This window comes from Pleurodeles waltl, chromosome 8 (assembly GCF_031143425.1).
Source record: "Pleurodeles waltl isolate 20211129_DDA chromosome 8, aPleWal1.hap1.20221129, whole genome shotgun sequence".
Lineage (NCBI taxonomy): Eukaryota > Metazoa > Chordata > Amphibia > Caudata > Salamandridae > Pleurodeles > Pleurodeles waltl.
In genome coordinates, this window is record NC_090447.1 from 1,534,492,301 (window position 1) to 1,534,506,013 (window position 13,713).

Consider the following 13,713-nt stretch of genomic DNA (forward strand, 5'->3'; position numbering starts at 1 on the left):
AGGGGGAGGGGTATCCCCTGAAGACTGGCTATTAACCCTTTTCCGTGCAGCACTGACTACAATAGAGTCTGGTGATACCTGTTGTTTGATATAAATTGGGTCGGTTGGCTCAAGCTTGTATTTTTTGTCTATTCTTGAGGTTAAAACCCTAGCTTTGACAGGTTCCTTAAATAAATCATCAGCATGTCTAAGCATACCAGGCAGCATTGGTAAACACTGGTAGAGTGAGTGAGTGGAGGGCAATGTGTTAAAAAGGAAATCCTCCTCTAAAGGTCCAGCATGCATCTGAACTCCATGATTTGCAACTGCTCTGGAAATGACCTGAGTGTAAGCCGTACTATCATCTGGTGGTGAAGGTTTGGACTGATAGAGACCTAGGTCATTTAGCAGTGTAGGGTCTGGGTCATATAAGTCCCAGGGGTCCATTGAATCTGTGTGTGTATATGTTGATGAAGGCAATGGTGGTGAGGTAGTAGGTGGTGAAGAGAAAGAAAGCTGTGGCGAATGTGGTGGAGAAAACTGTAGAGGTGATGGTTTCTCCTTTCTTTTAAATATCTTTGCTTGTGGTGGGGCAGTGTCAAGAGTCTCTTGAAACGCCAGCTTTCTCTTAGTTTGCGGAGGGGGTGATGCAATGATTTTCCCCGTCTCCTTATGGATATGTATCCTTCTTTGTTTAGTGTCCATGATTTCAAGGACTGGCTGAATTTCAGAGTTCTCAGAATGATATTGGGATGTTTCAACTCTTTTAGAGGATTGTTCATCAATTGTCTTTCAGCTTTGTTTTAATCGGCTCGAAAGTCCTGTTTCCTCTGTATAAAAGGATTTTTTCGGCTCCGAAAGTGGTTCCTAATTTTTTTGGTTCCGAAGATTCAGTCTGTGATTTCGGCTCCGAAGCCGGATGTTGAATTTTCGACTCCGAAGAGTGTGGACGTCAGCTCTGCTCGGATGTGGAGCTTTTAATCTATTTGCTCGACTCAGGTATCGAAACTGGTGTGGCCTGTTGATGTGGTGATTTGGCCTTTTTCAGCACCGAACCCGAAGGTCGGTCGCCGACAATTTTCTTTCAGGTGGAACCATGGCTTTCTTGCAGTGGTGCACCCAAGGCCTTACTAGGTCTTTTGGAAGTGGGCATAGGGGCAGGTGTACTCACATGCTGAGCCGCAGTGAACGGTTGGCTGTCTTCATCCGAGTCTGCTTCAGAGTCGGTGTCCTGAATCGAAACAGCCGTCTGTGCCTGCTCTTCTTATAAGGTGTCGGTGGACTCTGTGTCTTTCGACGCCATCTCGAGTCTCCTTGCTCTCCGGTCATGCAGTGTCTTTTTCAACCGGAACGACCAACAAGCTTCACTATCTTCCTCTCGATGTGTAAGGAAATTTCGATTGGCATCGAGGACAGAATCGGAATGGAGTCTGATCCATCAGGGTATGGCGTAGTAGGCCTGAACAGGCCCAAGTAGGGTGCGAGCGCCCGAAAGGACATTTTCTTGTTTCCGATGGTACTATCGGCTCGATTACAGATGGAAACGCGATCAAAACAATACCGCCAGTAGAATAAAGTTAGTATAAAGTTTCCAAATCTAAAGTCTCGGAGCGAGAGGAAACATGTCCAAACCCAACAGCGGAAAGAAACAATCTAACAAAGGAGTCGATGCCCATGCGCAATATGACAGAGAGGAGGAGTCACTCGATCCAGTGACTCAAAAAAAGAGTTCTTTGAAGAAAAACAACTTGTAAAACTCTGAGCCCAACACTAGATGGAGGACGACTAATGCTTAGCATGTGTATCTGCAGCTACACATGCCATCGAACATATATATATATATATATATATATGTCTCTGGACACTCAGAGGGCTTTACAACTTTAGATGCTTACTTAGATCTTTTTGGGTTCCAGACAGCCCCTGCCACTTGAGGTACAATACCATTGCTGGTTAAGCCTCCAACCCCAGCTTCCAGCCCCTCGGCCCTGCTGCAGAGGGAGTCTGAAACCTCCAAGTCTCCAACCCCAGCTTCTAGCCCCTCAGCCCTCCTGCAGAGGGAGTCTTTAAGCCTCCAGGCCTCCAAACCCAGCTTCCAGCCCCTCGGACCTGCTGCCGAGGGAGTCTGTAACCTCCAACCCCAGCTTCCAGCCCCTCGGCCCTGCTGCCGAGGGAGTCTGTAAGCCTCCAAACCCAGCTTCCAGCCCCTCGGCCCTGCTGCGGAGGGGGAGTCTGTAAGCCTTCAAGCCTCAAAGCCCAGCTTCCAGCCCCTCGGCCCTGCTGCAGAGAGAGTCTGTAACCTCCAACCCCAGCTTCCAGCCACTCGGCCCTGCTGCAGAGGGAGTCTGTAAGCCTCCAAACCCAGCTTCCAGCCCCTCACCCTGCTGCAGAGGGAGTCTGTAAGCCTTCAAGCCTCAAAGCCCAGCTTCCAGCCCCATAGCCCTGCTGCAGAGGGAGTCTGTAACCTCCAACCCCAGGTTCCAGCCCCTCAGACCTGCTGCAGAGGGAGTCTATAACCTCCAAGCCCAGCTTCCAGCCCCTTGGCCCTGCTGCGGAGGGAGTCTGTAAGCCTCCAAACCCAGCTTCCAGCCCCTCGCCCTGCTGCAGAGGGAGTTTGTAAGCCTTCAAGCCTCAAAGCCCTGCTTCCATCCCCTCGGCCCTGCTACAGAGGGAGTCTGTAACCTCCAAGCCCAGCTTCCAGCCCCTCAGCCCTGATGCAGAGGGAGTCTGTAACCTCCTACCCCAGCTTCCAGCCCCTCGGACCTGCTGCAGAGGGAGCCTGTAAGGTTTCAAGCCTCCAACTCCAGCTTCCAGCCCCTCAGCCCTGCAGCAGAGGGAGCCTGTAAGGTGTCAAGCCTCCAATCCCAGCTTCAAGCCCATCATTGCTGCTGCGGAGGGAGTCTGTAAGCCTTCAAGTCTCCAACCCCAGCTATCAGCCCCTCAGCCCTGTTGCAGAGGGAGCAGCCCTAGATTACACCACACTTTCCCTCAGAGGTTTGCAGGAACCAGGCCAATGCCCTTAAACATGTCATTCCAAGCCATGCACACACAGGAAGAGCACAGAGTCTGATCCAGTACAGGTAGATGAAGAACTTACTCGGAGTGATCGGCAGCCACAGGAGTGTTACACGTCAGCTCCTTCCTGATCAGACGCAGCAAAAACTGCAAAAAAGGGACAGGTGAGAAAACAGTGAGAACCCTGTGAATGTGGGTTTCTCTAAAGACTGTGGGCGGGTGCATGCATGTGTATGAAGAGGAAGAGGCGTAACACTGACATTCAAGGTACAACTCCACATGCAAATAACTGAGAAGAGAGAACATGAGGGCCTAGAGCGACTCTGACCCCCTGTGCGGGTTCAAGCTAGTGGTGTGGCTGTAGAGGAACTCCCACCAGGAGATGGCACGTTTCTGGAGTGCCCATCGCTGCACTCCCACACACCACTATACGCACAGGGGAACTCGGTGTTCTGATGGTGAAGCTGCTTTCAGCTCCACCATAGGAACCACTTTGTGTGGTGGTGAAACCAGAACTGTGTTAGATCAGATTTATTAATTAAAAGTTCATTTGTATGTGTTTGAATTAGCAAACAAGCGGCAAAAAGAAATGTGCTAGGCCTTTCTCGTTTTGCATCAACAGCAGAAGACAACATGGCTTGTAAAGGTCCCTGAAAAGTTTTCTGCCTGCATTGTTTTTCCCTATGCAGTGCTTTTCTTTTCATAAAATGCTCGAAATGGGATCGGTTCAGTGGTGCTTTGTTGAAACTAAATGTAATTGCTTTTCTAGCTTTGACAAGCTGTGTCCTAACTGTACTTGTTCTTGCAACAAATCAAAGAAGTTTCCTGTTCCTGCAGATGACTCTGAAGGGTCCACTGTGTTGAATACGTGCAAAGATATAATGTTGTTCTCTTGTTGATGCATTCAGGTGTCTCTAGCAATGTTGCAATTAAATGTATCATGTTTATTAAAAGCTATATGTTGTTATCATTAATACTTAATTCTACGAAGTGCACTTGAGGGCTGCTGTATCTTCAGTTGAGGCCAGTGCACGCTGCAATGGGGGCTGCAGTACCTGCATGATGCAATGAGGGCTGCAGTACCTGCATGTTGCAATGGGGGCTTCAGTACCTGCATGCTGCAATGGGGGCTGCAGTACCTGCATGCTGCAATGAGGGCTGCAGTACCGGCATGCTTCAATGAGGGCTGCAGTACCGGCATGCTTCAATGAGGGCTGCAGTACCTTCGGTTGCAGCCAGTGCATGCTGCAATGAGGGCTGCAGCACCTGCATGCTGCTATGAAAGCTGCAGTACCTGCATGCTGCAATGAGGGTTGCAGTACCTTCAGTTGCGGCCTGTGCATGCTGCAATGAGGGCTGCAGTACCTGCAAGCTACAATGAGGGCCGAAGTACCTTCGGTTGAGGTCAGTTCGTGCTGCAATGAGGGATGTAGTACTTTCAGTTGAGGTCAGTGCGTGCTGCAATGAAGGCTTGCAGTACCTTCAGTTGAGGTCGGTGCATGCTACAATGAGGGCTGCAGTACCTTCGGTTGAGGTCAGTGCATACTGCAATGAGGGCTGCAGTACCTTCGGTTGAGGTCAGTGCATGCTGCAATGAGGGCTGCAGTACCTTCGGTAGAGGGCAGTGCGTGCTGCAATGAGTGCTGCAGTACTTTTGGTTGAGGGCAGTGCGTGCTGCAATGAGGGCTTGCAGTACCTTCAGTTGAGGTCAGTGCATGCTGCAATGAGTGCTGCAGTACCTTCGGTTGAGGTCAGTGCATGCTGCAATGAGGGCTTGCAGTACCTTCAGCTGAGGTCAGTGCATGCTGCAATGAGGGCTGTAGTACCTTCGGTTGAGGTCAGTGCGTGCTGCAATGAGGCCTGCAGTACTTTCAGTTGAGGTCAGTGCATGCTGCAATGAGGGCTGCAGTACCTTCAGTTGAGGTCAGTGCATGCTGCAATGAGGGCTGCAGTACCTTCTGTTGAGGTCAGTGCATGCTGCAATGAGGGCTGCAATACCTTCAGTTTAGGTCAGTGCATGCTGCAATGAGGGCTGCAGTACCTTCTGTTGAGGTCAGTGCGTGCTACAATGAGGGCTGCAGTACCTTCGGTTGAGGTCAGTGCGTGATGCAATTAGGGCTGCAGTACTTTCAGTTGAGGCCAGTGCATGATGTAATGATGGCAGCAGTACTTTCAGTTGAGGCCAGTGCGTGCTGCAATGAGGGCTGCAGTACCTTCGGTTGAGGTCAGTGCGTGCTGCAGTACCTTCAGTTGAGGTTGTTCGTGCTGCACCTGAGGGCTGTGGTATCTTCAGCTGAGGCCAGTATATGCAGGACCTGATGGCTGCAGTATTTGAAGATGAAGCCTGTGCATGCAGTACCGAGGGCTGCAGCATCTTCAGTTAAGGTCAGTGCATGCAGCACCAGAGGGCTGCAGTATCTTCAGCTGAAGTCACTGCAAAGTGCACCTGAGGGCTGCAGTATGTTCAGTTGAGGCCAGTGCATGCTGCAATGAGGGCTGTAGTATCTCCAGTTGAGGTCGATGCAGGACATACCTGAAGGCTTCAGTATCTTCGGCTGAGGTCAGTGCATGCTGCTCCTGAAGGCTGCTATATCTGAAGATGAAGCCAGTGCATGCAGCACATGAGGGCTGCAGTGCCTGAAGATGAGGCCATTTCATGCAGAGTCTGAGGGCTGAGGTATCTTCAGTTGAGGTCACTGCAAGATGCACTTGAGGGCTGTAGTATCTTCAGTTGAGGTCACTGCATGCTGGGCTACAGTATCTTCAATTTAGGTCAGTGCATGCAGCCCCTGAGGACTGCAGTATCTTCAGTTTAAGGCACCGCAAGGTGCAACGTAGGGTTGTTCTATCTGAAGACGAAGCCCGTGCATTAAGCACCTGAGGCCTGCAGTATCTTCAATTGAGATCAGTGTATGCAGCACCTGAGTGTTGCAGTATCTTCAGTTGAGGTCACTGTAAGGTGCACCTCAGGGCTGCAATATCTTCAGCTGAGGTCACTGCAAGGTGCAACAGAGGGCTGTTGTATCTGAAGATAAAGCCAGTGAATGCAGCACCTCAGAACTGCAGTATCTTCAGCTGAGGTCAGTGCATTCAGCACCTGATGGTTGCAGTATCTTCAGCTGAGGTCAGTGCATGCAACACCTGATGGCTGTGGTATCTTAATTTGAGGGCAGTGCATGCTGTAACTGAGGGCTGCGGTATCTTCAGCTGAGGTCAGTGCATGCAGCACCTGAGGTTTGCAGTTTCCTCAGCTGATGTCAGTACATGCAACACCCCAGGGTTGTGGTATTTAAAGATGATGTCAGTGCATACAGGACTAGAGGGAAGCAGTATCTTCAGTTGTGGTCAATGCATGCGGCACCTGAGGGTTGCAATATCTGACGATGAAGCCAGTGCATGCAACAGGGAGGGCTGCAGTATCTGCAGTTGAGTTCAATGCATGCTGCACCTTATGGCTGAGGTATCCTCAGTTAAGATCAGTGCATGCAGCACCCCAGGGTTGCAATATTTGAAAATGAAGCCTGTGCATGCAGCACCCGAGGGCTGCAGTATCTTCAGTGGAGGTCAGTGCATGAAGTACCTGAGGGCTGCAGTATCTCCTGCTGAGCCCACTTCATGCAGTACCTGAGGGCTGCAATATCTTCAGCTGAGGTCGGTGCATGTAGCACCTGGGGGCTGCAGTATATCCTGCTGAGCCCAGGGCATTCAGTACCTGAGGGCTGCAGTATCTTCAGCTGAGGTCGGTGCATATACCACCTGGGGGCTGCAGTATCTCCTGCTGAGCCCAGTGCATGCAGTACCTGAGGGCTGAAGTATATTCAGTTGAGGTCAGTGCATGGAGCACCTGAGGGCTGCATTATCTTCTGCTGAGCCCAGTGCATGCAGTACCTGAGGGCTGCAGTATCTTGAGCTGAGGTCGGTGCATGTAGCACCTGGGGGCTGCCGTATATCCTGCTGAGCCCAGGGCATGCAGCACCTGTGGGCTCCAGTATCTTCAGCTGAGGTTGGTGCATGTAGCACCTGGGGCTGCAGTATATCCTGCTGAGCCAAGTCCATGCAGCACGTAGGGCTCCAGTATCTTCAGTTGAGATCAGTGCACGCAGCACCCGGGGGCTGCAGTATATCCTGCTGCACCCAGTTCATGCAGCACCTAGGGCTGCAGTATCTTCAGTTGAGGTCAATGTATGCAGCACCTGTGGGTTGCAGAAAGATGAAGCCAGTGCATGCTTCACCTGAGAACTGCAGTATCCTCAGCTGAGGTCTGTGCATGTTGCACACGAGGGCTGCAATAGCTGTAGTTGAGGTCAGTGCATGCAACACCTGAAGGTTGCAGTATCTGAAGATGAAGTAGCGCTTGCTGGCTTCATGCTGTACTTGATGGTTAGATTTTATGTAGATGAAACTAGTGCATGCTTCACCTGGGAGTTGGAGTGTCAGATGTCAGGAGTCACTGGAGATGAGACTACACGTGAGATGAGACCACACATGCTAGACCTGAGGGATGCAATATGTAAACATGACACTATAAGGTGCAAGAGTTATTTGTGGGAGGGCCTTGAGTGTGTCATGCAGGATGTGTATCCAACTCACCAGTAATGCACAGGCGTCTGCCACCATCAACATGTAGAAGACATTGTGCCATCCTGAGGGGGAGATGAGTCCTGCCAGCAGGGGGCCGAGGGCAGCACCTGAAGGATGAAACAAGCAGTCAGTCTGGGCTCTCTTCACGGATGCAGGGGTAATAACTCCCCTGATCAGAGATGTGATAAATGCTGCAGGGTACACCACCTTCCAAACCACACCCCTACCCAAAGGCTGGCTACCTGCTGAAGAGCACACCCCATCCACCATCAGCCCTCGCAGAAGGAAGTATACAACTGACGCCCCTTTACTAGAGGACCAACACCAACTGCAGGGTACCTACCCTCTAGCAAGACCAATAAAGGGTACTGTACCCTGGCACCATCCATTTCATGGGGTGTGATACCTGCTGCAGAGCACACCCCTCCACCATCAGCCCTCGCAGAAGGAAGTATAACCAAGACAACTGATGCCCCTTCACTGGAGGACTGACACCAACTGCAGGATACCTACCCTCTAGCAAGACCAATAAAGGGTACTGTACCCTGGCACCATCCATTTCATGGGGTGTGATACATGCTGCAGAGCACACCCCTCCACCATCACCCCTCGCAGAAGGTAATATACCGAAGGCAGAAGAAAGGAGTGACAACAACTGCAGGGTACCCCGCAGCCCGCTTTTAACCACTACCAGAAGTGTGATACTTGCAACACAGCACTTGCAGCGCAGCCCCTTTAATAACTACCAGAGGTGTGATACCCACTGCAGGGTATGGCACAGCACCATTCAACGGGTGTTGGAGGTGTGATACCCACTTTACAGTATGGCACAGCACCCTTCAACCCTTTTTAGAGGTGTGATACCCGCAGCAGGGTACAATACAGACCCTTCAACCCTCACCAGCGGTGTGATACACACTGCAGGGTACAGTGCAGCCCCTTCAACCCTCACCAGCGGTGTGATACCCGCAGCAGGGTACAGTGCAGCCCCTTCAACCCTCACCAGCGGTGTGATACACACTGCAGGGTACAGTGCAGCCCCTTCAACCCTCACCAGCGGTGTGATACACACTGCAGGGTACAGTGCAGCCCCTTCAACCCTCACCAGCGGTGTGATACACACTGCAGGGTACAGTGCAGCCCCTTCAACCCTCACCAGCGGTGTGATACACACTGCAGGGTACAGTGCAGCCCCTTCAACCCTCACCAGCGGTGTGATACACACTGCAGGGTACAGTGCAGCCCCTTCAACCCTCACCAGCGGTGTGATACACACTGCAGGGTACAGTGCAGCCCCTTCAACCCTCACCAGCGGTGTGATACACACTGCAGGGTACAGTGCAGCCCCTTCAACCCTCACCAGCGGTGTGATACACACTGCAGGGTACAGTGCAGCCCCTTCAACCCTCACCAGCGGTGTGATACCCGCAGCAGGGTACAGTGCAGCCCCTTCAACCCTCACCAGCGGTGTGATACACACTGCAGGGTACAGTGCAGCCCCTTCAACCCTCACCAGCGGTGTGATACACACTGCAGGGTACAGTGCAGCCCCTTCAACCCTCACCAGCGGTGTGATACACACTGCAGGGTACAGTGCAGCCCCTTCAACCCTCACCAGCGGTGTGATACACACTGCAGGGTACAGTGCAGCCCCTTCAACCCTCACCAGCGGTGTGATACCCGCAGCAGGGTACAGTGCAGCCCCTTCAACCCTTATCAGACCCAAGTACAGATGCTCATCTACAGACCCAAGTGCAGACACTTGAGTACAGACCCGAGTACAGACGCTCATCTACAGACCAGAATGCAGGCACTCACCAACAGACCCAAGCACACACGCTCATCTACAGACCCGAGTACAGAGGCTCATCTACAGACCCGAGTACAGAGGCTCATCCACAGACCCGAGTACAGATGCCCACCTGCGGACACAAGTACAGATGCCCACCCAGAAACCCAAGTACAGACGCTCACCTACAGACACTTGAGTACAGACACTCATCTACTCATCTACAGACCCCAGTAGAGACACTAATCTACAGACCTGGGATGGAGACACTCGCCTACAGACCTGAGTACAGACGCTTATATATAGACCCAAGGAAACAGACGCTCATCTACAGACCTCGGATGCAGACACTCCCTTACAGACCCAAGTACAAACGCTCACCTACAGACCCTAGTACAGACGCTCATCTACAGATCCAAGTACAGACACTTATCTACAGACTCAATGTGCAGACACTTGAGTACAGACGCTCACATACAGATCCAAGTACAGACACTTATCTACAGACCCAATGTACAGACACTCGAGAACAGACGCTCACCTACAGACCTGAGTACAGACGCTCATCTACAGACCTCGGATGCAGACACTCCCTTACAGACTCAAGTACAAACGCTCACCTACAGACCCGAGTACAGACGCTCATCTACAGATCCAAGTACAGACACTTATCTACAGACTCAATGTGCAGACACTTGAGTACAGACGCTCACATACAGATCCAAGTACAGACACTTATCTACAGACCCAATGTACAGACACTCGAGAACAGACGCTCACCTACAGACCTGAGTACAGACGCTCACCTACAGACCCGAGTACAGATGCTCAGCTACAGATCCAAGTACAGACACTTATCTACAGACCCAATGTGCAGACACTTGAGTACAGACGCTCACATACAGACCCGAGTACAGATGCTCATCTACAGATCCAAGTACAGACACTTATCTACAGACCCAATGTACAGACACTCGAGTACAGACGCTCATCTAAAGACTCGATGTGCAGACACTCAAGCACAGACCCGGGTGTGTTGATATTAACAGACCCTGAAGTACAGACTCACCTACAGACCCCGTCCCATCAATGATAGCCGTCACCGTAGAGAGCGCCTTTGCATTTCCTTTCAGACTCTTGTGAGTTCCCTGTGGAGGAAGAGAAAGAGGTCACAGATTGAATCCTGGGCCCAGCAACACTATCTAACCCAGGAATGAGCTTCCACAGCAGGGGGCACCAGGGAGGGATCAGATGAGCCAATCAGAGAAGAGTAATAGGAACAGAGAAAAGGAGCAAAGGACCCCACTGTGACCCAGGCAGTTCCATCTTTAGGTCTCGCTTCAGACAGGGCTTGTTCCCTCACTTTTGCCATAGTCCTACAGCTTTTAAAACAACCACTGCCTCTTCATAACCTGAATCCCTTGGATAGCTACTACCACCCTCGCGAGATATCGCCCAATGTCGAAACTGGTCTCATTGCTTGAGGAGGGAGTGATACCTTAACAGTAAAGTTTAATGGAATCTCACAACAGTGTGCATACCACTCAAACCCTACTTCAATCACAGACAGGTACTAGGCTGCTGGTAATGTCGCTTTCGGACGATCGGAGGATGGCCTATGATTCTGGCCAAGAAGGAGCCCAGATCCTAGTAAATTTAAATTCTGTCTAGATACGGTGGATCACAAGATAGTGCAACACAGATCTGAACAGACCGTGATTCAGCATCTTGCACTGGCCTGGACACAATCTGTCAGGTACGGAAGATGCAGTGCCTAGCTAAAAGTGGGGTTCTTCAGGGCTCTGTGCCATTCCTCGTTTCTTGACCGGAGATCTTCTTCTCTCAGTGGAACCTCGGTCACTGTCCTGCTGGTACTCCACGCATGAGCAAAGCATCACTGGTAGAGCCAGGATGTTTATTATCCATCAGTTTAGGTGCACTAGATGGTGGCTGGTTCTGAACAATCTTAAAGACGGATCTCTTGAGTGCAAACGTCACTTCCTGACACCCGCTCCTGTTCAGCAGGTTAAACCCACAGGGCCATGCATAAGTATGAACCGCTCTGTGATGCCTCAGATTAATAATGTTACCAACTCTGGTATATTCTGCAAGAAAGCACTATGCAGCATTCTCCTTTCTCTTTTGTGCCTCTGCTTATCCAGCAGTGTCCATTTAGGCCTTCCTGATAAACACTTGACTCAGGCGCATGCCTACAGGAAGCTGCTGCCCGCACATCCAACACCTCAGCTGTCTTGCCTCGCTTGATTGGCTTCCTGTCTGCCAATGGGATGCTTCAGAATCTCTCTGAACTGCTCATTAACCAATCAATGGTACTGGATCTGTTTTGCGTGTCCTACCTCTTTGTCATATCGCACCTCATCAGCTACAATATACAAGGGCTGCACTGATACAAATACTAAGATTTATGAAAGAGCAACATGGAGGACATTGCTTCGCTGTTCTCCGGAACAACCTTTTACAGCATCTCTGGATGATGGAAGCTTATCCTTCTCTCAGACACAATCTAAACCCTTCCTATTTCTCAAAGCTTTAAGCTAATATGATGTCACCTCTACTATGTGTTGTCTTTCATTGCCAAACAATCATATGTGTTGAATGTTGTGTTGAAGAACAAAAAAAACACATGAAGAAAGGCAGCCGCCGGGCCTTCCTTTCTGCAAGGGATCAGCCTCACGCTTCCGAGCACTGAGACCTTGAGGCTCTGGGACCAACGAATATGTTGTCAGCTCCCTCCCAACTTAGTATTAAATCAGGGCAAGTCCAAGCTATTATACTGACTGACAAATATAAGAAAAACAAGAGATCAGTCAATTGTAGGAAGATCCTATTAGCTTTCTACATAACTTAAGTGAGCTGACAAAAACTAAATGTACTTAAATACTTCACTGGCTGGCATGAGGTCCAAAGTCTAAATTTGCATTTCTAACCCTTGGTAAAGAGGTCTTACTTTTTTTGTCACTCCAGGAAAAACAGCCTGTGCTGTATAAAAGTGATGTGTGTGTGTGTATTGGGTACTGGACATGTTAGCTTTTAGAGAGAATATAACACCTATCTTATCCAGGCGGCTTCTACATGAAGTAGGACAAAGAGCTTTCACTGTCTATTTAATTAAAATCATACAATACATATAATTAAAACATAATAAACTGTGACTTTAACTTTCCTAGTTTCCACATTGGCCAACATTTCAACCATTTTTTCGTTTCATCCGTAAGCTTGACACAACAACATATGACGTGCTTATTGTCTATCATTTTGAACCACTTAGGTGGTCATTGCAACCCTTGCAGTCATGAGACCGCCAGGACCGCGGTGGAGGTCGGATTGCCGCCAAAGCAGTTGTCCAGCCTCCACATTACGACCGTGGCGGAGTGTCCATGGTCAGACCGCCAACACAGCCAGCTGCCAGACTGGTGGTCTCAGCGGTTGTCATCTGCCAGGGTGGCGCTCCATGCAGTGCCACCCTGGGGATTACGACTCCCCAATCCGCCAGCCTTTTCATGGCCATAGAAAGGCTGGTGGAATGGGGGCATTGGGATCCCCTGCACTGCCTATGCACTTGGCATGGGCAGTGCAGGGGACTTAATGGACAGTCCTGTTGCGCTGCCCACTGCCTGAATTATGGGCAGTGAAAAGCACGTTGGGTGCTGCTGCACCCGCCGCACCGCCACATTGACGCCAGCTCAATTACGAATTGGCGTCAATGTTAAGGCCCTGTTTCCCACTGGGCTGGCAGGCAGAAACGCTGTTTCCGCCCGCCGGCCCAGCAGGAAACTTGTAATAGGGCTGGCATTGTTCTGGCCGCACTGGCGGTCAGATGGCGGGACGAGTTTGGTGAAAGCCGCCTGTCAAACTCATAATGAGGGCCATAATCTTCAAAATTATCATTTTTGCTTCGGTCTTTCAGAATTTGAACATGTCTCCTCAATATCAAATGAAAAACATACAATGTGTCAAGTCTTTCAGTTAAGAGGTTAGTGAATACATATTTACTTCTTTTGTATTTTTGAATTTCTTTGCCAAAGAGCTTAAGGGGGAGGGTGTGTTTGAGTTCATCTTTTAAAATTGATTATGATCAATTACTTAACCACTCTTTTCTCAGGTCATTAAGCATCAGGGTACTCAAAAGCTTTAGTTTCTTTCCAGAGGTAGTGTTTTTAAGGTGTGGTTCTCTGCTTTTTGTAATCAATAAAATGTCTTAAGAGATAAGGCGCCCAGCCGCTGTGCAAGTTTATGAAGCTCACTTTCGAGCCAGCGGACATGATTGTGGAATAAAAACAAGACATTAATCATACTCAAAGCTACTTACTGAGCCAAAGGCCACCTTT

General features: G+C 50.1%; 1 protein-coding gene across 2 annotated transcripts in view; it reads right to left on the reverse strand.

Annotated features, from left to right (window-relative positions):
* The window catches only part of SLC37A1 (solute carrier family 37 member 1), a 384,263-nt gene that overhangs the window by 21,454 nt on the left and 349,096 nt on the right, over positions 1-13,713 (reverse strand). For both annotated transcript variants that reach the window (XM_069202970.1, XM_069202969.1), the window contains 3 exons: positions 10,434-10,512; positions 7,585-7,682; positions 3,077-3,141 (listed from right to left, as the gene is read on the reverse strand). In XM_069202970.1, the coding sequence (XP_069059071.1) occupies positions 3,077-3,141; positions 7,585-7,682; positions 10,434-10,512 (242 nt within the window). The remainder of the gene's footprint in view (positions 1-3,076; positions 3,142-7,584; positions 7,683-10,433; positions 10,513-13,713) is intronic.